We start from the raw sequence: 26,167 nt of genomic DNA, 5'->3' as shown, positions 1-26,167 counted from the left end.
GGTGCCCCCCGACAGCTTCGCCTGGCGAGAAGCTGCCAATGGCTGGGCAGTGCGGCTGCCCTTAAAGGGGAGGGCGCACTGCCACGGCCACCATTTTGTTTTAATTGTCGGCCGACTCCCGAGTTAGCCTGACAACGGAGGCCGCTGGTTCGGCCGGGCTGCCAAGAAGCAGTCGGCGTCCCCTGTTGAGTGCCAGGCCGTTGGCCCGGCTGAACCCCTCCCTAGTGGCCTAGTGGGATTCATGTTGGCTCGCAGCGTCCTTCCCCTTTAAGGTGAAAGGGGAGAGACATTGCGACGCATCACGCTGATATCATCGCATGGTCAGTGCGGCGGTGATGGACACGGCACTGCTCCATACACGATCCCGCCCCGACACCGCCTCAAACAGCGGCCCAAAGCGCTGAGAGGCGGGGTCGGAGTTAAAGAGCTGAATTTCCCGGCTCTTCCCTCTGACTCCCGCCGGACAGTAAATTTCCTGATAATTCGAATTAACGTCCCCAATTTCCCGCTGAGGGCAATTTCAGCCCCCATGGCTCTAAATGTTGCCCCTTCTTGAGATGGTGTGTTGCTGCAATGCTTTAGTCTAACCGATTATGAAACTGCGAATGTAAATTTTGGCACGGCCTATAAATCTGCACCGGCGGAGGTGGAGATTACGCCAGTAATATCGGCGGAATCTGTTAAACCAGCGCAAAAGATCGTGGAATTTTTAAACGTGAGTTGTGCCCAGAACCACTTGCGTTCTTGTTTTCCGCTGGTTCAAGATCCCATTCGCTGGATCTGGCCCCGCCCACAAAGCTGGCCACGCCCCCAGGTGAACATTGCGAGATTCGGCAGATTGCGCTGGGTCAGAAGGCTCTTCCAATTGCGCTCATTTTCTTAGGCACACGGGCACTGGTTGTCATGTTTTAAAGGTTATTATGTCAAAAAATATTTAATCTACTAAGAAACTGACTAGTATACACCAGTGAATGGTACACTATCGTTTTTAATTTATTTTCAGTGATTTCTAAACCGTGTTACTCACAGACTGGTTGGCCTTATTTTAAAAAATGTTTATTTTTGCCAATAACCCCATTTTCAGCTGTATTAATAAAACTGCACCAGGTTACCACTCTTAACTACATCAAGGAATACTTTTTTTAATGGAAAGAAAAAAAACAATTATTTTACTGGAAGATTTTATGTTTGTGATTATGCAAATGAATATTAGCGGAAACCTGAACTGTAAACTAACCAGCGCATTTTCTGATCGTGCCCAAAGTTGAAACTCTACCCTGTGACGTTTATTATTAAAAGTAAAACGGGAAGAGTGAAGTGGCGCTTCTTGATGTAACCGCAACGTCTGCAGAACGCTCAGATGGGGAAGTCTGTGGTTAATGCTAGCTTGAAATATTTAGTCGTCCCTTGCTTGGAACCTCTGGGCAGCGACTGAGTCAACATTTCCTGCCAAGGCTGTCAGCTTGAGAGGTTTGGATTCCACAGGGATTCGTATAATTGAACGATGTGTGTCTTGGTAAACGCTGATTTGAAAACTTTAAGGGGCAAATGGGTGGGTGTGCTTGTGGTAGATGTGTTTGGTGTTCTGTGGTTTTGGTGGCATCAGAGATCTCAACTGATTTAACCACTGTGGTCGCTGAGCGTTGAAAAACTTTTATATTTGTATTTTTTTTGTTATTTTGGGCGAGTTCCCTATCTTGGCTGCCCCTGCAGGTTGGATGCCTTCTCTGTAGGAGGGAATAGGGAGAGAAATGGCCCTAAGGTGCTTCTAGCAGCCAGGTGAGATCCTGTTACCCAGTGCCCTGTTAGCCACAGCTGGTGACTCATCCAGTAAGACCAGAATGAAGGGCAGGAGCAGAAGGTATAGCTCGTGTCCACCCATGCCTCATCCCATCTGCTGAAATCCTTATCCATGCCTTTTGGGACCTCCGGACTTGACTATTCCAATGCTCTCCTGGCCAGCCTTCCATAAATTGAAGTTCATCCTAAACTCTGCTACCTTTGTCCTAACCTTAACCAAGTCCTGTTCAACCATCATCCCTGTGCTCACCAACTACATTGGTTCCCAGTCCTTGAACCCCTCACTTTTTAAAATTCACATCCTAGTCTTCAAATCTCTCCATGGCCCCAATCTTTGTACTCTCCTACAACCCTCAAATACATTTTAGCAGAAATTTGAACTGTAAACTAACCAGGGCATGTTCCTATTCCTCTGTGACCTCACCTTTCCCTATCTTTGTAACCTCCTATAACCCTCCAAGACCTCTGCGTTCCTCCAACGTTGGCCTCCTGTTCATCTCCCTCTTCTTTCACCTTGCTGTTGGCAGCCCTGCCTTCAACCATCTACCTCCTAAACTCTGGAATTCCCTCCCTGAACCTCACTGCCCCACCACCTTTTAAGACCCATCTCTTTGGCCAAGCTTTTGCTCACCTGCCCACGTGTGTCCTTCTTTGGCTCAGAGTCAATTATTTTCACCTGATTACACTGGTAATGGACGATGTTAAAGGGGTGGCATAAATAATGATCTTGCATTGATATAGCGCCTTTCACAACCTCAGGACCTCGCAAAGCGCTTTATGAAGTACTTTTGAAGTGTTGTCACTGTTGTAATGCAGGAAACACGACAGCCCATTTGCGCCCAGCATACAACAGTGTGATAATGACCAGATAATCTGTCTTCGTGATGTTGGTTGAAGGATAAATATTGACCAGGACACCAGGGAGCGCTCCCGAGCTCTCCTCCTAACTGGTGCCGTGGGATCTCTTACATCCACCTGAGAGGGCAGAGGGGGCCTCGATTTAATGTCTCATCTGAAAGTCACAGGCCCCGAAATTCATGGTCCCGGGAAGGACTGTTACTGCCCGTTTACGGCGGCCTTTCGTCAGAATCGAATGGCTGCCACTCTGGGCTCAAGTGACACAGACTCGTGGCGGCGTGGGAATTGCGGCAGTAATGACGCGCTAAAGTGCGCGCTGCTGCCGCTCTGCTCCTGGACCCATTTTCAGGGTGAAAAAGCCGATCCTTCAGTTGACGGTGCCCCCGCCAGCTTTCAGTGCCAGTGCAGAGTGGCAGAGATCTCGGAGCTGTGGGAGCGGAGAGAGACAAGAAGGTAAGATCCAAACCTGAGGATGTTCAGCACAGAATCCGCACTTAAGGAGGGAGAGAGAGACGGAAAGAGAGAGGGAGAGAGGGAGAGAGGGAGAGGGAGAGAGGGTGAGAGGGAAAGAGAGAGGGCGAGAGAAAGAGGGATAAGGGAACAAAAGAGAAAGGAGAACGAGATAGAAGTGAGGAAAGTGAATGAGAAACCGAATGAGAAAATTTGATTGGGAGAGAGAGAAATAAATAGGAATAGAGAAAGAGAAAAGAGGAGAAAAAAAACTAGAGAGAGAGCGAGAAATAGAGATGCCGAGATTCACAGAGAGAAAACTGAAATCTCGATCCAGGGGCTCAGACTGGAAACATCGCCCCAGTTCAGCATTCCGAGCGGTAACAAATGGGAATGTGTTCCACCTCCGCTGCCTCCAGGCTAGATCCAAGGTTGTTCCATCCTCTGTCATCGAACTACAGTACACGGACGACGCTTGCATCTGCGCACACACGGAGGCCAAACTCCAAGCCATCGTCAACACCTTCACCGAGGTGTACGAAAGCATCGGCCTTACACTAAACATCCATAAGACAAAGGTCCTCCACCAACTTGACCCCGCCACACAGCACTGCCCCCGATTATTAAAATCCATTGGGAGGCCTTGGACAACGTGGACCATTTTCCATACCTCGGGAGCCTACTGTCAGCAATGGCAGGCTTCGATGACGACACCCAACACTGCCTTCACTGCCAGCGCAGCCTTCGGTCGCCTGAGGAACAGAGTTTTTGAAGAGCAGGACCTCAAATCTGGCATCAAGCTTATGGTCTACAGGACAGTAGTGATACCTGCCCTCCTATATGGCTCAGAGATGTGGATTATTTCCAGCAGACACCTCAAAGCACTGGAGAAGTCCACCAACACTGCCTCCGCAAGATCCTGCAAATCCATTGGGAGGACAGACACACCAACATCCGTGTTCTCGCTCAGGCCAACATCCCCATCATCAAAGCACTGACCACACTCGACCAGCTCCGCTGGGTGGGCCACATCGCCCGCACGCCTGACACGAGACTCCCAAAGCAAGCGCTCTTCTCGGAGCCTCGACACGGCAAGTGAGCCCCAGGTGGGCAGAGGAAACGTTTCAAGGACACCCTCAAAGCCTCCTTGAAAAAAGTGCAACATCCCCACCGGCATCTGGGAATCCCGGGCACAAGACCACCGAAAATGGAGGAAGAGCATCCGGGAGGATGCTGAGCACCTCGAGTCTCGTCGCTGAGACCATGTAGAAACCAAGCGCAGACAATGGAAGGAGCGTGTGGCAAACCAAACTCCCCACCCACCCTTTCCTTCAACCACTGTCTGTCCCATTTGTGACAGAGAAGGCAGGTCCCATTTCAGTCACCTGAAAACTCACTTTTCGAGTGGAAGCACGTCATCCTCGACTTCGAGGGACTGCCTATGATGATCTTACGCGTGCCTAACCTGCGACTTTGCCTCAGTGTCTCCCCTGTGGCTGCCTCATGGGTCTGGGAAGGCTGCTGTGTTCCCTGTGTGGAAGCTGCAGATGTCCGTTTCGGACGCCCTCGAGCAGCTTTGGGCCTGGAAGGGCCGGCTGGAGACTGGTCAACACCCTCCTGGGAGGGTTCAGTCTGAATTTTGGCCCCATTGTATTTAATAAGTCAAGCGGCACTATCTGATCACCTGACATGATAGATGGGATGGGGTCCTGCATCTCCATGTCCCTATTTCACCTGCTGGCTGGGCGAGCAAGGTTCTGTGAGGGCTGGGCAGGGATACACACCAGTGGTCTTGTCCACATTGGGAGGGTGTGCTGTGGGGGGGCGAGGTGGGGAGAGGACAGCTCAGGGAGTGCAGTTGTGGGTTTCCGGTGCCCTCCGTTCTCTGCTAGTTGAGTTTTTTTCTATTTGCCGCTGCAGCCGACAGTGGGAGAACTGTACATATAACACCAGCTCCCCTTCTCCAGCTTGTGGAACTCGCTCCCACAGGGAGTGGCTGAGGCAATTAGCACAGATGCATTTGAGGGGAAGCTGGATAAACACACGAGGGAGAGAGGAACAGATTGTTTTGCTGATAGGGTGGGAGGAGGCTCGTGTGGAGCATAAACTCCGGCATCTACCAGTAGGGCCGAGGGACCTGTTTCTATCTTTAAAAATGCCTGAAAACGGTCCGCTGTGATTGGTTACTTTGAGTTCATAGGAGAGTGGAAAGAATGAACAAAAACAGCAGCCTCCAATGGTACAGGGAAAAGATTATCCAGAGCTTTTAAATAAAAATAAAATCAACTAAAATGACAACCACTATACGGGCCAATTCACAAGACAAGTTTGGAATCATCTTAGCATCAATGAAAATCTGGTCTAGAACCAATAAACAATCCAACCTGCCGAGATTGCTTACAAATAGGGACTTAGCTCTGTGTGTACTCTTCACTGATTGTATCACAATATAATTGAGGCAATTCTTGTATGGATCTGTTTGTAGCTGGGTCTAAAAGGTCGTTGATGTTCACCCGCAAACATGTTTGTAAGTGTTTCATTCACAATGATGTACAGCTAACGGTAGCTGCAGTATTTGGCCACTCATCCAGTCACTCTCCTCGAAGCCGTCGCCCCCCCCCCCCCCCCCCCCGGATTGGCTCCCGCTGCACCGTGCAGTGGCAGGCTGCCGCACTGTCCAGGGCCTCCTCTTGTCGCCCCGCCCTGCGGCTGGTGCGTCACCAAAACCCAGGTCGCCGATTGGAACGTGGGCAGGACACCGGCGGGGCCCAGGTACAGCAGAGGAGCAGGGAGGTTGGGGCGGAGGAGCGGCGAGAGATCGGGGCCCCAGAGCGTCATGATCAGTGCCCAAGAGAGCCGAGGGTTCGGGGCCCAGAAGAGGCGAGGGCCCAGGGGCAGCACGGGCCAGCCCACACTGCGATCTGTGGATAGTAGGAGCATGTGTGCGTGCTAGGTCCGTGCAGCAGAGCTGGTCTCCATTCGCCTTGCTTAACCCTTGCCACTGGACCAAGACCGAGCTCTGTCAAGCCCGTGTGGTGGCTGGTGTGCAACGGCCATCACACGTTAAAAAAATCCACGCACCGGCATCTTCCATCCTTTAATATGTAGTTCAGGATCTGGAATATCAGGTCCCTCATTGAAACATCTGTGAACTCATCCCTTTTTGGTGTGGAAGCAGGTCATCCTCGATACGAGGGACTGCCTAATACTATACTGAGTTCACACGAATACACACATACAAGGTGTGGTCTGTCTTGCAATACGTTTGCGTGGCGGGGAAACCAACTATTCGTTGTTTTTATTTAAAGCAATATTTAGTATTTGTGTTCCTTGTTCTTTACCTTCACAACAACACAAGCTCATGTATTTTCCCTCAGAGTGTCTCCATACACAGCTTACGTCATTACTGTTCCATCTTTGCATTACGTGAATACTTTTGCTGATGTTTGTGTTTTCTTCCTGGGCAGGGTTTCTTTAACTTTGATACAGAATGCTACAAGAAGTATGGAAAGATCTGGGGGTGAGTGCATTTAATCAGCCAGTTGTGTATATGAAGGTGTGTGTTTTATTCCTTTTCAAAATTACACTTCACTCCAGCAATGCAAAATGTAGTCCAAAAGTGCTGTACGTGTCATAAGCACAACTTAAAGGCACAGATCATTCCAAGTAGTGTTGGCATTGATGCATTCAATTATTGCACATCGAAGGATGATACATTTACATTGAGATACACTGTTACCATGGGTACCTTCATTTTTATCATTGCACTCAAAAGAATGCTACATTTACATTGAGCTGTACAGTTTTCAAGAGTAAAACAGAAAATGCTGGAAATCTCAGCAGGTCAGGCAGCATCTGTGGTGCGAAACAATGTTAATGTTTCAGGTCTGTGACCCTTCATCAGAACCGGTTGCCTGTCACTTTAATTCTCTGCTTCACTCCCACTCTAAGCTCTCTGTCCTTGGACTCCTGCACTGTACCAATGAAGCTCAACATGAGCTTGGGGAACAGCACCTCATCTTTTGTTTAGGCACTTTACAGCCTTCTGGACTCAACATCGAGTTCAACAATTTCAGACCTTAACCTCTGCCTCAATGTTTTTTTTCCCTTTCCTCTTTTTTTTAAACAACCCCCCCTTCCCCCCCCCCCCCCAACGCCTTTTATTCTTTATTCCCTTTTTCCCAGAGCAGCTGGTGATGATTCTGCAATTCACACCCCATCTAGACTCCACTTTTGTTTCCTAACTTGTCCCATTACCATCTCGTTTTTGCCCATCGTTCCTTTTGTCTCTCCTGCTTTCCACCCTATCACAGACCTTCCCTTTTGTTCCTTCCTCCCCCTCCCCCCTTTCCCTGCCCCGGCACTTCCATAATAACCTGTTGCATCTCGAACTTTTCCAGTTCTGACGAAGGGTCACTGACCCGAAACGTTAACTCTGTTCCTCTCTCCACAGATGCTGCCTGACCCGCTGAGATTTCCAGCATTTCCTGTTTTTATTTCAGATTCCAGCTCCCGCAGTTTATTTGCTTTTGTATTCGTCTTCAGGAGTGTTTGGTCAACCTCAATACATTTTAGTTCTTTTCCAATGGAGGAAATGTCTCCATTGGTGCATTCACAGTGTGAGCCTGAAATTCACTCGGTGTGGGCCAGGACACAGGTGGGGCGGTTCTCCATCGAAGGGACTACAATGAAGGGGTGACGCCCGGCTCTGCTGGGATCCAGCCCATTTTCACCGCTGCAAGGAGTTCTGGCGGTGGGTGGGAGGGATGACTGAATCATCTGTCCATGCCCCTTCAGCAAAGGAATGTGTCTGGGGGAGTTTCCTCGGCTACCCCGGGAATTCCGCCCATTGATCACCGGAAAGAGTTTGGAGATGTCCCAAAAGTCTCCAAAGATAATGGATCCTGTCGGTGATTTTATTTCGGCTGGGAACTTTTACATTCCTCTTTGTCTTTGGCCCAGGATGGCCCTCGGGGGAGGGGTCACTTTAACAGGTGGGGGCGGGGTGGGGGGGGACGACCAATCCACTCTTGGGAGGTGGTCAGGTGGTAAGGAGGCTGCGTGCCTCGCCATTTTTTTTACATGCTTATTCTGGCTGGGTTTTCCGGGGCTCGACTATTCCAATGCTCTCCTGACCAACTCCGCCCCCTGCCACCACGCTCTCTTATTTTAATCCACCCTCCCTGCTCTCTGCTGGCTGCGGCCTTTAGCCGCAGGCTTTCCCAACGGCGGGTAGGCAGCCTGCCAATCAGGCTTGCTGTCGGACAGGAAACCCGCTGAACAAAATTTGAAATACTTTCTGCAGTTAACTGCTGCAGAATGTCCAGGAAATCCGCGCTTCCATGTTTGTCGTCCAGAACTCTTCCTCCCCATAATTATCAGGACTGGGTGAATCGGGCGGGTGCTGTTTAAACACCCTTGTAGGCACAGGTGGCCAGTCCCAACTATGCTACTGACCTTCTTACCTCTAAACTTGACTACTCCAACGCACTCCTAGCTGGCCTCCCACATTCTACCCTACGTAAACTTGAGGTCATCCAAAATTAGGCAGCCCGTGTCCTAACTCACACCGAGTCCCACTCACCCATCACCCCTGAGCTCGCCGACCGACATTGGCTCCCAGTTAAGCAACGCCTCAATTTCAAAATTCTCATTCTTTTTTTACAAATCTTTCCAGGGGCTTGCCCGTCCCTACCTCCTGTAATCTCCTTCAGCCTCACAACCCCCTCCCCACCTCCCTGCCCCGCCCGAGATATCTGTGCTGCTCACATTCTGCCATCTTGAGCATCACTGATTATAATCGCTCAACCATCTGTGGCCGTGCCTTCCGTTGCCTCGGCCCCAAGCTCTAGCTACTCCTTCCCTAAACCTCTCCACTCTCTATCCTCCTTTAAGACACTCCTTAAAATCTCCCTCTGTGGCCACGTTTTTGGTCATCTGCTATCATTTCTTCTTGTGTGGCTCAGTGTGAAATTTTTGTCTTGTAATACTCCTGTGAAACGCCTTGGGACGTTTTACTATGTTAAAGGTGCTATATAAATTCATGATGTTGTTGATCCTGTCTCTGCAATTTTGGACTGGATCTGCGGCTCTGGTCCGTCAAACCAGCAGAGCAGGCCAATTGGCATTTTAAACTCCTATAAATCCAACCGGCACAATTTTGGCTGTCACTAACCCTGAGCTTGCAGATTGTGAATTGGGTGTGAGGGTCTGAGCTGAAGGAGTGTGAGCTCATTCTGGGGTCCGTTGGTCCCGAACTCCTGATTCGAGCTGCACTTGTGCTGTAGCTGTAATGCCAATATGAAGCAAAGCTGCTTCCCACTGATCTGGTTGTAGCATTACTGCAGCCTGTAGCAGTACTGTAATTTTAGACTTTGGCCATTACATAAAGTAAAGAAATGTCGACAAATACTAACATGATATCATTGCAGTGGAGGACCCCAAAGTTGTTGCAGTAAGTCTGGATTGGTGGGAATAGCACAGGCCACCCACCCCACCAGTCAGACACTAGACTTTTTCTAACACCCCCGATTCATTTACTGACACTTGTCTGTCTTATTTTAGGATTTATGACGCACGGCAGCCCATTCTGTCCATCATGGATACTGAACTGATTAAAACCATCTTTATCAAAGAGTTTTACACTTTGTTCACCAACAGGCGGGTAAATATTGATGTGCACTGAAGGCTGTTTGTATTAGCGAGAAAAAGTAGTAGCACATTGCAATGTGCCCTTGTTTTCTTTTCCATTATCTTACTATTTGCACGAGCTTTGGTGGTTCAGCGAGAATGTAGGTTGAACCCCAAACTGCATGGGAGTTGGGAGAAGTGTATGTTTAATGGGGGGTTAACCAAGAAAACCATTCGACTGATGCTGTGAGCGAGTGTCCTTCATCTACCTCTATCTCTCTGGTTCAACCAAATTCCCAGTGGTTGCTTGTCCAGGGTTGCCCTTTGGAGGTTTTGGGCTGAACCATATTATTGGGGTAGAGTAGAAGGTGCATCGAGCTCCACCTTTATTTGACTTGTTGCCTGGAACTTGCACCCCTAACCTTGGAGAGTGGAGTGTATAATTGTCTTAAATTCTGACTCGCATTCCACACGTTGGTTTGTGTTACACAGGAGAGGGATTGATTAACCGTAACCTAAAAAAGGAACTACCCCTGTATATTCTGCTGCTTTGTGAAGAGCCCTGATCACTGACATTTTTATGGAGACCTGGCTCTAGACTTTTACTCTTTGATGGGTGGAGAAAGAGTGAAATGCCCATTTATATGTTACAACCACTGAGTTGTGGGAACGTTTGGGTTTGAAGCATGTCATTTCAATAATGCTAACGAAAAAATGGCATCAGTAGAAAGTGAGCGATCCCATGAGCTGAACTAACTTGATGCATACAGAATTTATTTTTATGGAGGGATGTGTGCAACTCATGATGTGTAGCGCACTGGCATGTATGTACATTCTGTTTGTAGCCACCAGATGGTGTCATTTGAAACATAAAAACATAGAAAATAGGTGCAGGAGTAGGCCATTTGGCCTTTCGAGCCTGTACCATCATTCCCTCAGTACCCCTTTCCCGCTTTCTCTTCATATCCCTTGATCCCTTTAGCCGTAAGAGCCATATCTAACTCCCTCTTGAATATATCCAATGAACTGGCATCAACAAATCTCTGTGGCAGGGAATTCCACAGGTTAACAACTCTCTGAGTGAAGAAGTTTCTCTTCATCTCAGTCCTAAATGGCCTACTCCTGATCCTAAGAATGTTCCCCAACATCGGGAACATTCTTCCCGATCTAACCTGTCCAGTCCCGTCAGAATTTTTATGTTTCTATGAGATCCCCTCTCATCCTTCTAAACTCCAGTGTATAAAGGCCCAGTTGACCCAGTCTCTCCTCGTATGTCAGTCCAGCCATCCTGGGAATCAGTCTGGTGAACTTTCACTGTACTCCCTCAATATCAAGAACGTCCTTCCTCAGATTAGGAGACCAAAACTGAACACAATATTCCAGGTGAGGCGTCACTAAGGCCCTGTACAACTGCAGTAAGACCTCCCTGCTCCTATACGCAAATCCCCTAGCTATGAAGGCCAACATACCATTTGCCTTCTTCACCACCTGCTGTACCTGCATGCCAACTTTCAATGAATGATGTACCATGACACCCAGGTCTCGTTGCACCTCCCCTTTTCCTAATCTGCCACCATTCAGATAATATTCTGTCTTTGTGTTTTTGCTCCCAAAGTGGATAACCTCACATTTATCCACATTGTACTGCATCTGCCATACATTTGCCCACTCACCTAACCTGTCTAAGTCACCCTGCAATCTCTTAGCATCCTCCTTCCAGCTCACACCTCCACCCAGTTTAGTGTCATCTGCAAACTTGGAGATATTACACTCAATTCCTTCATCTAAATCATTAATGTATATTGTAAATAGCTGGGGTCCCAGCACTGAGCCCTGCGGCACTTCACTAGTCACTGCCTGCCATTCTGAAAAGGACCCATTTATCCAGTTCTCTATCCACGTCAGTATATTACCCCCAATACCATGTGCTTTAATTTTGTACACCAATCTCTTGTGTGGGACCGTGTCAAAAGCCTTTTGAAAGTCCACTGGTTCCCCCTTGTCCACTCTGCTAGTTACATCTTCAAAAAACTCCAGAAGATTCGTCAAGCATGATTTCCCTTTCATGAATCCATGTTGACTTGGACCGATCCTGTCACTGCTTTCCAAATGCGCTGCTATTTCATCCTTAATGATTGATTCCAACATATTCCCCACTACTGATGTCAGGCTAACCGGTCTATAATTACCCGTTATCTCTCTCCCTTCTTTTTTAAAAGGTGGTGTTACATTAGCTACTCTCCAGTCCATAGGAACTGATCCAGAGTTGATGGACTGTTGGAAAATGATCACCAATGCATGCAGTATTTCTAGGGCCACTTCCTTAAGTACTCTGGGATGCAGATTATCATTGTTGGAGGCCATTGAGCAGCTCAGGTATAGAAGACCAGCCATTTTGAGAGTCAGGCACTTTGGGTCATAATAAAGTAGAAGCAAGGTTGTACCTTGCTTAGTTAAACAGTACTCAGTGTACCTTTATTGCATACATAACATTTGGCGACGAGAATACAAGAACATTTGTTTGTAAAATGAGCACGATTGAATTTTTAGAGCGATTCATAGAGGGAGAAGATTGGGCAGACTTTGTGACCCGTTTGAACCAGTAGTTCGTGGCCAACAAATTGAAGGGAGTCGATGATGCAGATCGGTGCCGGGCCGTGTTCCTCACTGTGTGCGGTTCAAAGATCTACGATCTGATAAAGAATCTACTCATCCCTAGTGATCCAACAGAGAAAACGTACGAGGAGTTGTGTACATTGGTACGGGAGCAACTCAAGCCAGATGACAGCATCATCACCTCGAGATACAGGTTTTAAACACACGTTCAATCGGAGGGCCAGAGCGCGGCGGAATTCGTTGCCAACCTGAGACGTCTAGCAGGACCGTGCAAGTTCGGGACAGTGTTGGCAGACATGCTGCGGGACTTCTTCGTTATCGGTATCAACCACGAGGTGATCCTGTGCAAACTTCTGGTGGTGGAGGAGTTGGATTTCAAAAAGGCCATCCAGGTCGCTCAATCATGTAAAATGGTGGACAGGAGTTTAAAGCAAATATCGGTGAAGAACCGAACCTCGGCAAGTACTGTAAATGCGATTGATTCGGCGTTTGGCAGTGCGGCACATGGCAGGGCCTATCCGGCTAAGTTCGCGAAACCTGTGGCTGCCCAAAGTTCACCAGCAGGAATGTATCCGACTTCTCCGTGTTGGCATTGTGGGGGAAATCATCGGCACCAGCAGTGCCGATTTAAGCAATATAGTTGCAAAGGCTGTCTGAGAGTGGGGCATCTCCAGCGCACGTGACTGCAGATGAGCAGCGAGCTGTGACACACCACGTGGAGGATGAGAGTCAGACTCGCGCGGATCCGGATACGCAATCTGAGATGCCAGAGGAGCAAGTGTATGGACTGTACTCTTTCATAACCAAGAGTAAACCAATTTTGATTAATGTGAAGTTTAACGGGATACCGGTATCGATGGAACTGGACACAGGGGTGAGGCAATCGATCATGAACAAGAGAGCATTTAATAAGCTGTGGGATACCAAGACTGTGAGGCCCAGGCTGAACCCTGTTAACACCAAGCTGTGCACGTACACCAAAGAACTGATAAAGGTGACTGGCAGTGCACAAATTAACGTGTCGTATAACCGTGCGGTTCACGAGTTACCGCTGTGGATTGTTCCAGGCAAAGGCCCAGCGCAGCTTGGCAGGAGCTGGTTGGAGAAAATCAAGTGCGACTGGAATGACATAAAGGCGTTGTCGTCGGAGAAAGATACATGTGCCCAAGTATTGAGCAAGTTCCCCTCGCTGTTCGAACCGGGCATCGGCAACTTCACGGGAGCCAAGGTGCAGATCCACGTGGACTCGGATGCAAGACACGCCCATCGTATAGCTCGGGCAGTGCCCTATATGATTAGGGAGAAGGTCGAAATTGAACTGGACAGACTCCAGCGTGAAGGGATCATATCACCGGTCGAATTTAATGAATGGGCCAGCCCCATTGTTCCTGTGCTGAAAAGTGACGGCACATTCAGAATCTGTGGAGACTACAAGACTACGATCAACAGGGTTTTGAAACAAGATCAGTACCCGTTACCGAAGGCTGATGACTTATTTGCGACGCTAGCCGGAGGGAAGTCGTTCACAAAACTGGACTTGACGTCGGCCTATATGACGCAGGAGTTGGTCGTGACGTCGAAGAGACTTACATGCATTAACACACACAAAGGACTGTTTATTTACCACAAGTGCCCGTTTGGAATTCGCTCGGCTGCAGCAATATTCCAGAGGAATATGGAAAGTCTACTGAAGTCCGTTCCCAGAGCCGTCGTGTTCCAAGATGACGTCCTCATCACCGGTCATGACTCCAAGGAACATCTGAACAACTTGGAAGAGGTTCTACTGCGTTTGGACAGAGTGGGACTTAGACTTAAACGCTGGAAGTGCGGCTTCATGGCAGATGTCGAATTCCTCGGGAGGAAAATCGCCGCTGATGGCATCAGACCTACTGACTTGAAAACCAAAACCATCAAGAATGCACCCAAGTCGCAGAACATGACGGAGCTGCGTTCATTCCGAGGTCTACCCAACAACTTTGGTAACTTCCTACCTAAATTGAGCACCTTAGTTGAACCACTGCACATGCTATTGAGAAAAGGCAACAACTGGGTGTGGGGAGCACTGCAAGACAGAACTTTCGAGAAAGCCACCAATCTGCTTTGCTCGAACAAGCTGCTGGTACATTATGACCCATGTAAACGTTTTTGTCCTGTGACGCATCGTCATATGGAATTGGTTGCGTGTTACAACAAGCTAATGAGCCGGGGAAACTTCAACCTGTCGCATATGCATCCAAAAGTTTGTTTAACGCAGAAAGAGCCTATTGTATGGTAGAAAAAGAAGCTTTAGCGTGTGTGTACGGTGTTAAAAAGATGCATCAAATAACTGTTCGGTCTGAGGTTCGAATTAGAGACCGATCACAAGCCGCTCATTTCGTTGTTTTCCGAGAGCAAAGATATCAAGAGTGATGTGTAATGAGAAAGGACTAATTAGCAATCTTGATGTGCGACGCCCCTTGGGTAAGAGTGACCATAATATGGTAGAATTCTTTATTAAGATGGAGAGTGACACAGTTAATTCAGAGACTAGGGTCCTGAACTTAAGAAAAGGTAACTTTGATGGTATGAGACGTGATTTGGCTAGAATAGACTGGCAAATGATACTTAAAGGGTTGACGGTGGATAGGCAATGGCAAACATTTAAAGATCTCTTGGATGAACTTCAACAATAGTACATCCCTGTCTGGAGTAAAAATAAAACGGGGAAGGTGGCTCAACCGTAGCTAACAAGGGAAATTGAGGATAGTGTTAAATCCAAGGAAAAGGCATATAAATTGGCCAGAAAAAGCAACAAACCTGAGGACTGGGAGAAATGTAGAATTCAGCAGAGGAAGAGAAAGGGTTTAATTAAGAGGGGGGAAATAGAAAATGAGAGGAAGCTTGCCGGAAACATAAAAACTGACTGCAAAAGCTTCTATAGATATGTGAAGAGAAAAAGGTTAGTGAAGCCAAACATAGGTCCCTTGCAGTCAGATTCAGGTGAATTTGCAATGGGGAACAAAGAAATGGCAGACCAGTTGAACAAATACTTTGGTTCTGTCTTCACGAAGGAAGACACAAATAACCTTCCGGAAATACTAGGGGACCGAGGGTCTAGCGAGAAGGGAGAACTGAAGGAAATCCTTATTAGGCTGGTAATTGTGTTAAGGAAATTGATGGGATTGAAGGCCGATAAATCCCTGGGGCCTGATAGTCTGCATCCCAGAGTACTTAAGGAAGTGGCCCTAGAAATAGTGGATGCATTGGTGATCATTTTCCAACAGTCTATCGACTCTGGATCAGTTCCTATGGACTGGAGGGTAGCTAATGTAACACTTTTTTTTAAAAGGAGGGAGAGAGAAAACAGGTAATTATAGACCAGTTAGCCTGACGTCAGTAGTGGGGAAAACGTTGAAATCAATTATTAAAGATGAAATAGCAGCGCATTTGGAAAGCAGTGACAGGATCAGTCCAAGTCAGCATGGATTTATGAAAGGGAAATCATGCTTGACAAATCTAGAGTTTTTTGAGGATGTAACTAGTAGAGTGGACAAGGGAGAACCAGTGGGTGTGGTGTATTTGGACTTTCAAAAGGCTTTTGACAAGGTCCCACACAAGAGATTAGTGTGCAAAATTAAAGCACATGGTATTGGGGGTAATGTACTGACGTGGATAGAGAACTGGTTGGCAGACAGGAAGCAGAGAGTCGGGATAAACGGGTCCTTTTCAGAATGGCAGGCAGTGACTAATGGAGTGCCGCAGGGTTCAGTGCTGGGACCCCAGCTATTTACAGTATACATTAATGATTTGTATGAAGGAATTGAGTGTAATATCTCCAAGTTTGCACATGAAACTAAACTGGGTGGCGGTGTGAGCTGTGAGGAGGACGCTAAGAGGCTGCAGAGTGACTTGGACAGTTAGGTGAATGGGCTAATGTATGGCAGATGCAGTATAATGTGGATAAAGGTGAGGTTATCCACTTTGGGGGCAAAAACACGAAGGCAGAATATTATCTGAATGGTGGCAGATTAGGAAACGGGGAGGTGCAACGAGACCTGGGTGTCATGGTACATTAGTCATTGAAAGTTGGCATGCAGGTACAGCAGGCGGTAAAGAATGCAAATGGTATGTTGGCCTTCATAACTAGAGGATTTGAGTATTGGAGCAGGGAGGTCTTACTGCAGTTGTACAGTGCCTTGGTGAGGCCTCATCTGGAATATTGTGTTCAGTTTTGGTCTTCTAATCTGAGGAAGGACATTCTTGCTATTGAGGGAGTTCAGCGAAGGTTCACCAGACTGATTCCAGGGATGGCTGGACTGTCATATGAGGAGAGACTGGATCGACTGGGCCTGTATTCACTGGAGTTTAGAAGGATGAGAGGGGATCTCATAGAAACATACAAAATTCTGGCAGGACTGGACAGGTTAGATCCGGGAAGAATGTTCCCGATGTTGGGGAAGTCCAGAACCAGTCACAGTCTAAGGATAAGGGGTAAGCCATTTAGGACTGAGATGAGGAGAAACTTCTTCACTCAGAGACTTGTTAACCTGTGGAATTCGCTACCACAGAAAGTTGTTGATGCCAGTTCATTGGAGTTAGATATGGCCCTTACGGCTAAAGGGATCAAGGGGTATGGAGAGAAAGCAGGAAAGGGGTACTGAGGTGGATGATCAGCCCTGATCTTATTGAATGATGGTGCAGGCTCGAAGGACCGAATGGCCTTCTCCTGCACCTATTTTCTATGTTTCAGAGGGTTGTAAAACTGGAATTCGCTGCCTCAGAGAGCTGCGGAAGCTGGGACATTGAATAAATTTAAGACAGCAATAGTCAGTTTCTTAACAGATAAGGAATAAGGGGTTATGGGGAGCGGGCAGGGAAGTGGACCTGTGTCCATGATCGAATCAGCCATGATCGTATTAAATGGCGGAGCAGGCCGGAGGGGGCCTATGGCGTACTCCTGCTCCTATTTCTTATGTTCTTATGTAATGATCTCTAGATTACTACCTGAGCCACGAGCAAATTTGCATCGTGTAAATAAGATCAGAGAAATGAACATGTGCCTCAAAGACTGGTGTGGGAGGAATGGGTTTTGTTTCGTGGGACACTGGCACCAGTACTGGGGTAAGGGGGAGCTGTTCCATTTGGACGGGCTCCACTTAGACCGTGGTGGGACTAGGGTCCTGGCGAATCAAATAACTAGGGCTGCAGAGAGGGCTTTAAACTAATTAGTGGGGGGCGGGAGGGGGGGAGGATTCAGGAGAGTAAAAATGTAAAAAGTCATTGATTAAGGAGAAGGCAATAGAGCAGGGTAGCACTGGTTGATGAGCAGTGGCAGACATTTAAGGAGACATTTCATAACTCGCAACAAAAATATATCCCTATGAGAAGGAAAGACTGTAAGAGAACCATCCGTGGCTAAGTAAGGAAATAAGGGATTGTATCAAATTGAAAACAAGGTCATACAATGTGGCCAAGACTAGTGGGAGGCCAGAGTATTGGGAAACTTTTAAAAGCCAGCAAAGAATGACTAAAAAAATAATAGAGGGAAGATAGTTTATGAAAGTAAACTAGCATGAAATATAAAAACAGATAGAAAGAGGTTTTACAGGTACATAAAAAGGAAAAGAGTGGCTAAAGTAACTGTTGGTCCACTAGAGGATGAGACCCGGGGAATTAATAATGGAGTACAGGGAAATGGCAGAGACTGTGAATATTTTGTATCGGTCTTCAAGGTAGAAGACACTAAAAACATCCCAATAGTGGATATTGAAGGGGCTATAGGAAGGGAGGAACTTAATACAATCACTATCACTAAAGAAGTAGTACTCGGTAAAATAATGTGACTAATGGCGGACAAGTCCTCTGGACCTGATGGCTTACATCCTAGGGTCTTAAAAGGAGTGGCTGCAGAGATAGTGGGATGCATTGATTGTAATCTATCAAAATTCCCTGGATTTTTGGGACGATCCCAACGGATTGGAAAACTGCAAGTGTAACACCCCTATTTAAAAAAGGAGGCAGACAAAAAGCAGGAAACTATAGACCAGTTAGCCTAACAACTGTCGTTGGAAAAATGCTGGTGTCCATTATTAAGGAAGCAGTAGCAGGACATTTGGAAAAGCATAATTCAATCAAGCAGAGTCAGCATGGTTTTATGAAAGGGAAATCATGTTTGACAAATTTGCTGGAGTTCTTTGAGGATGTAAAGAGCAGGGTGGATAAAGGGGAACCAGTGGATGTGGTGTATTTAGATTTCCAGATGGAATTCGATAAGGTGCCATATAAAAGGTTACTGCACAAGATAAAAGTTCACGGGGTTGGAGGTAATATATTAGCATGGATAGAGGATTGGTTAACTAACAGAAAACATGGAGTTGGGATAACCGGGTCATTTTCCGGTTGGCAAACAGTAACTAATGGGGTGCTGCAGGGATCGATGCTGGAGCCTCAACCATTTGCAGTCTATATTAATGACTTGGATGAAGGGACTGAGTGTAATGTAGCCAAGTTTGCTGACGATACAAAGATGGGTGGGAAAGCAAATTGTGAGGAGGACACAAAAAATCTGCAAAGGGATATAGACAGGCTAAGTGAGTGGACAAAAATTTGGCAGATAGAATATAGGGCCCAAGTTTCGAGCCGTGCCTAGAACAGCGAAGTCCCGACCTGGACGACCGTTTTTCGCGCAACAAAATGCGCCTAAAAAAATCTTCCAGATTCTCCACCTCCCTGCAGGTCGTTTGCAGCTCGGCGCAGCGCAGCAGGAGCTGTAGGGGGCGGAGCCAGGTCCCTGCGCTGAAAACAGTGCCGGGACCTCTGCACATGCGCGCTACAGTGGACGCGCATGTGCAGTAGCTCCAGGCGCCCGAAACTGTGTGGGAGGGGCCTGAAGCACGCAGCCCCTAGCCCTGGCCGAATGGGCTCACTGGGGCTGCGTGAATAAGGCTCCTCACACGGCCAGCTCCTGCTTCCTCCCGACCCGACTCGACACCCGCTACTGCCCGAAGTCTTGGGCCCGGCCCATTCAGCCTCCCTCCCTCTTCTCCTTCCCCATCCCCCACCATCTCCTTCCCCAGCCCCCACCATCTCCTTCCCCATCCCCCACCATCATCTCCTTCTCCATCCCCCACCATCATCTCCTTCCCCATCCCCCACCATCGTCTCCCGTCCCCATCCCCCACCATCGTCTCCCTTCCCCATCCCCCACCATCATCTCCCGTCCCCATCCCCCACCATCGTCTCCCTTCCCCATCCCCCACCATCGTCTCCCGTCCCCATCCCCCACCATCATCTCCCTTCCCCATCCCCCACCATCATCTCCCTTTCCCCATCCCCCACCATCATCTCCCTTCCCCACCCCCCACCATCGTCTCCCTTCCCCACCCCCCACCATCGTCTCCCTTCCCCACCATCTCCTTTCCCCACCATCTCCTTTCACCCCCTCTCCCCCTCCTCCTCCTCCCCCTTTTACGCTCCCCCCTCCCCCTTTTACTCTCCCCCCCCTCCCCCTTTTACTCTCCCCCCCTCCCCCTTTTACTCTCCCCCCCCTTCCCCCTTTTACTCTCCCTCCCCTCCCCCTTTTACTCTCTCCCCCCTCCCCCTTCTCCCCCCCTCCCCCTTCTCCCCCCTCCCCCATCCCTCCCTCTGCTCCCCCCCTCTCTCCCTCTACTCCCCCTCCTCCCCCTCCCCTCGCTGTCAGAAACACAGACACTGACAGACAGAGAATGAGAGAGAGACGGACAGAGAGATAGAGACATTGACAGAGACACACTGGGGGTGGGGAGTGGGGGCATCCCAGCATGCTGTTGGAGGGCTCCCGGTGCTGCAGTCGGTAAGTAGAACATTTTTTATTTATTGATTTAAAAAAAAAAATTATTTGTTAATTTTTTTTTGATTGATTAATTCGTTGATTTATTGATGTTTTTAATCATTTATTATTGATCATGGCTCTTTATTTGTAAAACTGAAGTGTTTAATGTTTGTAAACTTCCCTTTAAACCCCCCCCCACCCCATTTCCCTACGCCTGATTTGTAACCTAGGCCTGATTTTCTAAAGTGTAGACAAGGTTTTTTAGAGCGTACAAAAATCTTCACTTACTCCATTCTAAGTTAGTTTGGAGTAAGTTTTCACTGCCGAAACTTTGAAAACAGGCGTAAGTGGCCGGACACGCCCCATTTTGAAAAAAAAATTCTGTTCCAAAGTAAAACAGTTCTACATGACTAGAACTGGAGCAAACTAAATGTGGAGAATTCCAATTTCTAAGATACTCCATTCTCCACCAGTTGCTCCTAAAAATCAGGAGCAAATCATGTCGAAACTTGGGGCCATAGGCAGTGAGGGCAGCAGGGGGGAGGCAGGGAGGAGGCAGCCGTTCCCGACGGCAGCGGGGGAGGAGGAGGCAGTGAGGGCCTGACCGACGGCAGCAGCCGTTCCCGATGGCAGCGGGGGGGGGGGAGGAGGCAGTGAGGGCCCGACCGACGGCAGCGGGGGGGGAGGCAGTGAGAAGGCTGCAGGAAGCCTCAGAAGTTGAGGCAGCCATTCCCGACGGCAGGAGGGGGAGGCCCCCCTGCCGTCGGTCGGGCCCGTCGGGAAACGGCTGCCTCAACTTTCTGAGGCTTCCTGCAGCCTTCTCACTGCTGCAAGAAGCCTCAGTGCTGATCATGGAAGGGCAATGTGGTTTTATTAAAAAAACTTTAAAAATTGAACAGCTACAAAGAACTACAAAAATGGCCGAGTGCCAATGTTTCCTTCACACTGCGCGTGCGCGAACGCTCCAACGCGCATGCGCAGGGTTGCCGGCACGAAAAAAACTCATTTAAATGGTACCCGCCCCCTCCTACTTACAAAATCGGCGCGAGTGGTAGGCTCCGCCCCCGGGTGCCGCGCCAAGCTGACATCGAGCTGCAAAGCGCTCGAGAATAGCACGTTTTTTTTTCAGGCGCCGTTTTTGGCGCGAAAAACGGGCGCCCAGCTCGGAGGGGCGCCTGTTTTGCCGCGTGTGGAAACTTGGGGACTATGTGGGAAAATGTGAGGTTATCCATGTTGGCAGAAAAAATTGAAAAGCAAATTATAAAGTAAACGGAGAAAAATTGCAAAGTGTTGCAGTACAGAGTGACCTGGGGTCCTTGTGCATGAAACACAAAAAGTGAGTACGCAGGCACAGCAAGTAATCAGGAAGGCCAATTGGAATGTTGGCCTTTATTGCAAGGGGGATGGAGTATAAAAGCAGAGAAGTCCTGCTACAGGGTGTTGGTGAGGTCACACCTGGAGTACTGTGTACAGTTTTGGTCTCCGTATTTAAGGAAGGATATAATTGCATTGGAGGCTGTTCAGAGAAGATTCACTAGGTTGATTCCGGAGATGAGGGGGTTGACGTATGAAGAAAGGTTCAGTAAGTTGGGCCTATATTCATTGGCGTTCAGAAGAACTTATCGAAACATGTAAGATAATGAAGAGGCTTGACAAGATTCCTCCACTAATCTAAAACTAGGGGGCATAGTCTCAGAATAAGGGGCCGCCCATTTAAAACAGAGATGAGAAGGAATTTCTTCTCTGAGAGTTGTGAATCTGTGGAATTCTCTGCTCCAGAGAGCTGTGGAGACTGGGTCATTTAATATATTTAAGGCGGAGATAGACAGATTTTTGAGCGATAAGGGGTTATGGGGAACGGGCAGGGAAGTGGAGCTGAGTCCAGATCAGATCAGCCATGATGTTATTGAATGGCGGAGCAGGCTCGAGGGGCCAGATGGCCTCCTCCTGCTGCTATTTCTTATGTTGTTATGTTTTTATCTGCCTTGGCTCCATAATCCCTTGACACCTTTAATGAACTATCGATCTCAGTCTTGTAATTGTCCCAGCATCCACTGTCTTTTGGGGGAGAGAATTGCAGATTTTGACTCGGCCCGTTTTCGGCTCTGAAATCGGCGAGGTGCTCAGAGGCTCGCCCCGAGTTGGGCCTCGGGCTGGATCTGAATCATTCCAGCGAGCTGCCGATGCAGGTTTGCCAAAATAGCCAAAATGGGCCGCCTGCGTCTCCAGCAGTGACTCCTGGGTAATTGATGGGGTAAGGGGTTGAACATGAGGGAGGTGGGCCGGCAGTGTCGCTGTGAAGCTGGAAGGTGCACTCCTGCTCCTGCCGGCCCTACAACGACCTACATTGGCTCCCGGTTAAGCAACACCTCGATTTCAAAATTCTCATCCTGATTTTCAAATCCATCCATGGCTTCGCCCTCCCTATCTCTGTAATCTCCTCCAACCCCATAATCCCCCGAGCTGTCTGTGCTCCTCTAATTCTACCTTCTTGAACATTCTTGATTTATAATCGCTCAATCATCGGTGGCCGTGCCTTCAGCTGCCGAGACCCCAAGCTCTGGAACTCCCTGCCTAAATCTCTCTGGCTCTCTACCTCTCTCTCCTCCTTCAAGATTTTGGTCACCTGCCCTAATTTCTAATTCTGCGGCTTGGTGTCAAATTTTTATCTCCTAATACTCCTGTGAAGCACCTTGGGATGTTTCACTACCTTAAAGACACTATATAAATACAACTTGTTCTTGTTGTTAAGTTCCAACAAGAAATGTACCTGTTTGTTGCCGGTCACTTGGGGACCTCTGGTTCGGCATCAGAAGGAAACAAAAAACTGAGGCCAGGTGCATATGAATCAGCACCAGCGAATTTCTGGAATTGTTGCTGAATCGTGGACTAGGCCCCCTCCAAACATTTTGCATCACTTGGTTTAGGCGGCCGCCAGGGATTCCTGAATATTTCCTGACCCAACATGATGCTGATACATTTCAGGGGCCCTCGGGGTGAGGGAAACAGCACCGAGAACTTGCTGCTTTTTTGCCTTTGCCTTGTGCCCCCAAAAAGGCACAGCGGGGTCCAATTCTCCCCCCCCCCCCCCCCCCCGCAGTGCAGCCTGAGCACACGGTGCAGTTTTAAGAGATCTGTTGATGAAGTAATGTCATTGAACCCAATATCCTAATTTAATAACAAACTAGATGTTAAGTCTTCATACTTTTTCTGTAGAACTTCGGTCTGAATGGGCCACTGGCGGAGTCCATCTCGATTGTCGAAGATGAACAGTGGAAGAGAATCCGAAGCGTGCTTTCACCAACCTTCACCAGCGGGAGATTGAAAGAGGTAAAGGACCCCAACGCCCGTCGATCGAATCCTCTTGTGATGTGTAAGATTAGCTGAGTTCAAACTAAAATCATCTAATAATAGTTGACTTCTTATGAGGGTGAGGGAGTAGATGCTGATACATTGTATTTTAACTTCTAGTATTGTAGTTCCTCCCAAAGTTTAACAGTGTATTAGACATTGAAATACAACCTGTTAACATCAACAAGGTTCCAAGGTGATCAGACTCTGATTGTCTTGACTTGAATGTGTCCAGTTCTGCTCCGAGAACATTCTAATAATCTAGGCTTTATGTCTTCCTTATATACATTAAAAAGACACCCTCATTCCCAACTAACCTTATTCCCCTGAAAGGCCTCCCATCAATCGTGGTCTTTGTCTTAGCCTAACAGCCGTCTGTTCGATTTCATCAGAGATAACACAGTACCTGACTCTCCAGGCCTCCCTAAAACCATCCCATAAAACATGATAACACAAATGAATGAATGCCTCCTTACATAGAATGCTCCAAGGACAGGCTTTACTAGACAATGTTCCGATCTTTAGCTGCCCAATCTTAAGGATGCAACGTTTATATAGAAAGCTCTGTTATAAAATGGAAGCCAACAAAAGTGCTTCTCTTGCATGTGGTTGAACCGGTGGAGAGGGTCAGATGGGGCAGCTAAATATTGATCATCTTATCAGTCTCAGCACATCCGGCAGTCTGTTTACTCAAACAGAGGCTTGCATTGTTATCGAGTGTTTTCAGATCCTTTACTGAAACTCTTTTTGGAGTTCATCTGCAAAACAAAAAAAAAATTAAACGGTGCCACCCGACCTGGGTGACACTCCAGACATTTACAAGGCCCTTTTTTTTTTCCCCCTTTTTTTTTGGTTTTTTTTTTTGTGTTTTTCTTTTTTTGGTTTTTTTTTGGGCACTAAAATCACAATTTTCCCCAGTGCCCCCTATAAAAGGGAAGGGGGACACTAAAAGCACTGGCAATTAAAACAAATTAAACTTAAAAACGTAAAATCAAATTAAAATTTGGTTGCCGGGCATGATGATGCACTCCAGTCCCTCCGGTGCCCACCTCTCGCGGAAGGCCGCGAGCGTACCGGTGGACACCGCGTGCTCCATCTCCAAGGACACCCTGGACCGGATGTAAGAGCGGAAGAGAGGCAGGCAGTCAGGTTGAACGACCGCCCGCTGCCTGGATCGGCTGATGGCAGATCCTTTACTGAGGGTAAATTAACAAAGATCAGCTGCCAATCCTTGATTGGAGAGGTACCTGAAAGATTGATCAAAAAGATGGTCTTTAAGAAATCATTTAAAGGCAAAAACTCCCAGAAGTAGGACTGAGGTGGCTGGCTAAAGGCGCTTGCCCTTTGGGTGGGTGAAGCGAGGGAGGAATAGACAGCAGGCCAGAGTTGGTTTATTGGAGGGGATGTAAGGCAGGGTGAGGCCATGGAGGGATTTGAAGATGTGGATAAGATTTTTGCGTTGGGAGACGCAGCCAGTGTAGATCAACAAGACCGGGTGATGGGCGAGTGGGGTTGGACACAAGACGGGATCGGCATGGTTGAGCTTTGAAGGAGTTTACGGATGGTCTCGCAGATCTTCACACTTGGTGTTGGAGGTGAGGGAGCTGGGAAAGGGGTGCGAGATAACAGTTTGTGTTTGGAGGATGAAGGAGCCATGGGTTGCCTTGGCCTGACAAGATAATTGTGAATTGCTGGGAAGATTTAGCTGAGGAGAGTGAGGTGCAGTCGAGCGTAAAACCACTCACTACTCCAGAATCATCCTGGAGAGCAAAGAGAACCCCTGGATTCTTTCTCCGCTACCAGCCTTCTCCTTAAACCCCTTTCTCCTGCATCTCCCTCCTCACCTCCAAGTCCAAGGTCATGGTCTACTTTGTCATTAAGCTCGAGACCATCCATTTAACTGAAACATTTCTTCAACCAGAGGGTGGTGGGAGTCTGGAGTTCACTGCCTGAAAGGGTGGTAGAGGCAGAAACCCTCATCACATTTATAAAGTACTTGGATGTGCACTTAAAGAGCCATAATCTACAGGGCTACGGACCTACTGCTGAAAGGTGGAATTAGGCTGGGTAGCTCTTTTTCGATCGGCACAACATAATGGGCCGAATGGCCTTCTCGTGTGTCATCATTTTTCTATGATTCTATGATCTGAAGTAATACTAGGCTGCCCATGAAATGCACCATTACCTCTAGGGTCTTCCAAAGATCTAATCATGGCCCCCCCCTCCTCTTCCTCAACTACATGCTGTCACTTGGTGACATCATCCGCAGACACGGCATCAGCTTCCGCGTGTACGCTGACAACACCCAGCTCTTCCACATCCTTTCAACCCCTTCGCTGCCTGTCTTGTCTGACTGATTATCTGACACAAAAGCAAAATACTGTGGATGCTGGAATCTGAAATAAAAACGCACAATGCTGGAAATCTCAGCGGGTCAGGCAGCATCTGTGGAGCGAGAAAAACAAAGTTAACGTTTCGGGTCGATGATCCTTCGTCAGAACTGCGGAATGTTTGAAAAGAGCACATTCTTAAGCACTGAAAGGGGGAGGGGAAGAAAAAACAAAAGGGAAGGTCTGTGACAGGGTGGAAGGCAGGAGAGATTAGAGAGATAAAAGGGACGATGGGCCGAATTGAAACGGTAATGACAGAAGTTAGGAAAAGGTTAATCTGGAT

General features: G+C 48.0%; 1 protein-coding gene across 1 annotated transcript in view; it reads left to right on the top strand.

Moving 5' to 3' along the window:
• LOC139281233 (cytochrome P450 3A30-like) overlaps nt 1–26,167 on the top strand; it is a 56,233-nt gene that overhangs the window by 11,601 nt on the left and 18,465 nt on the right. The window contains exons 3-5 of the mRNA XM_070901289.1: nt 6,576–6,628; nt 9,673–9,772; nt 23,360–23,473. Of these exons, the coding sequence (XP_070757390.1) occupies nt 6,576–6,628; nt 9,673–9,772; nt 23,360–23,473 (267 nt within the window). The remainder of the gene's footprint in view (nt 1–6,575; nt 6,629–9,672; nt 9,773–23,359; nt 23,474–26,167) is intronic.

This window comes from Pristiophorus japonicus, chromosome 15 (genome assembly GCF_044704955.1).
Source record: "Pristiophorus japonicus isolate sPriJap1 chromosome 15, sPriJap1.hap1, whole genome shotgun sequence".
In the NCBI taxonomy this organism is placed as follows: Eukaryota; Metazoa; Chordata; class Chondrichthyes; family Pristiophoridae; genus Pristiophorus; species Pristiophorus japonicus.
Note: the sequence above shows the minus strand (reverse complement) of the source record. Positions and strands in the feature narration are given on the sequence as shown.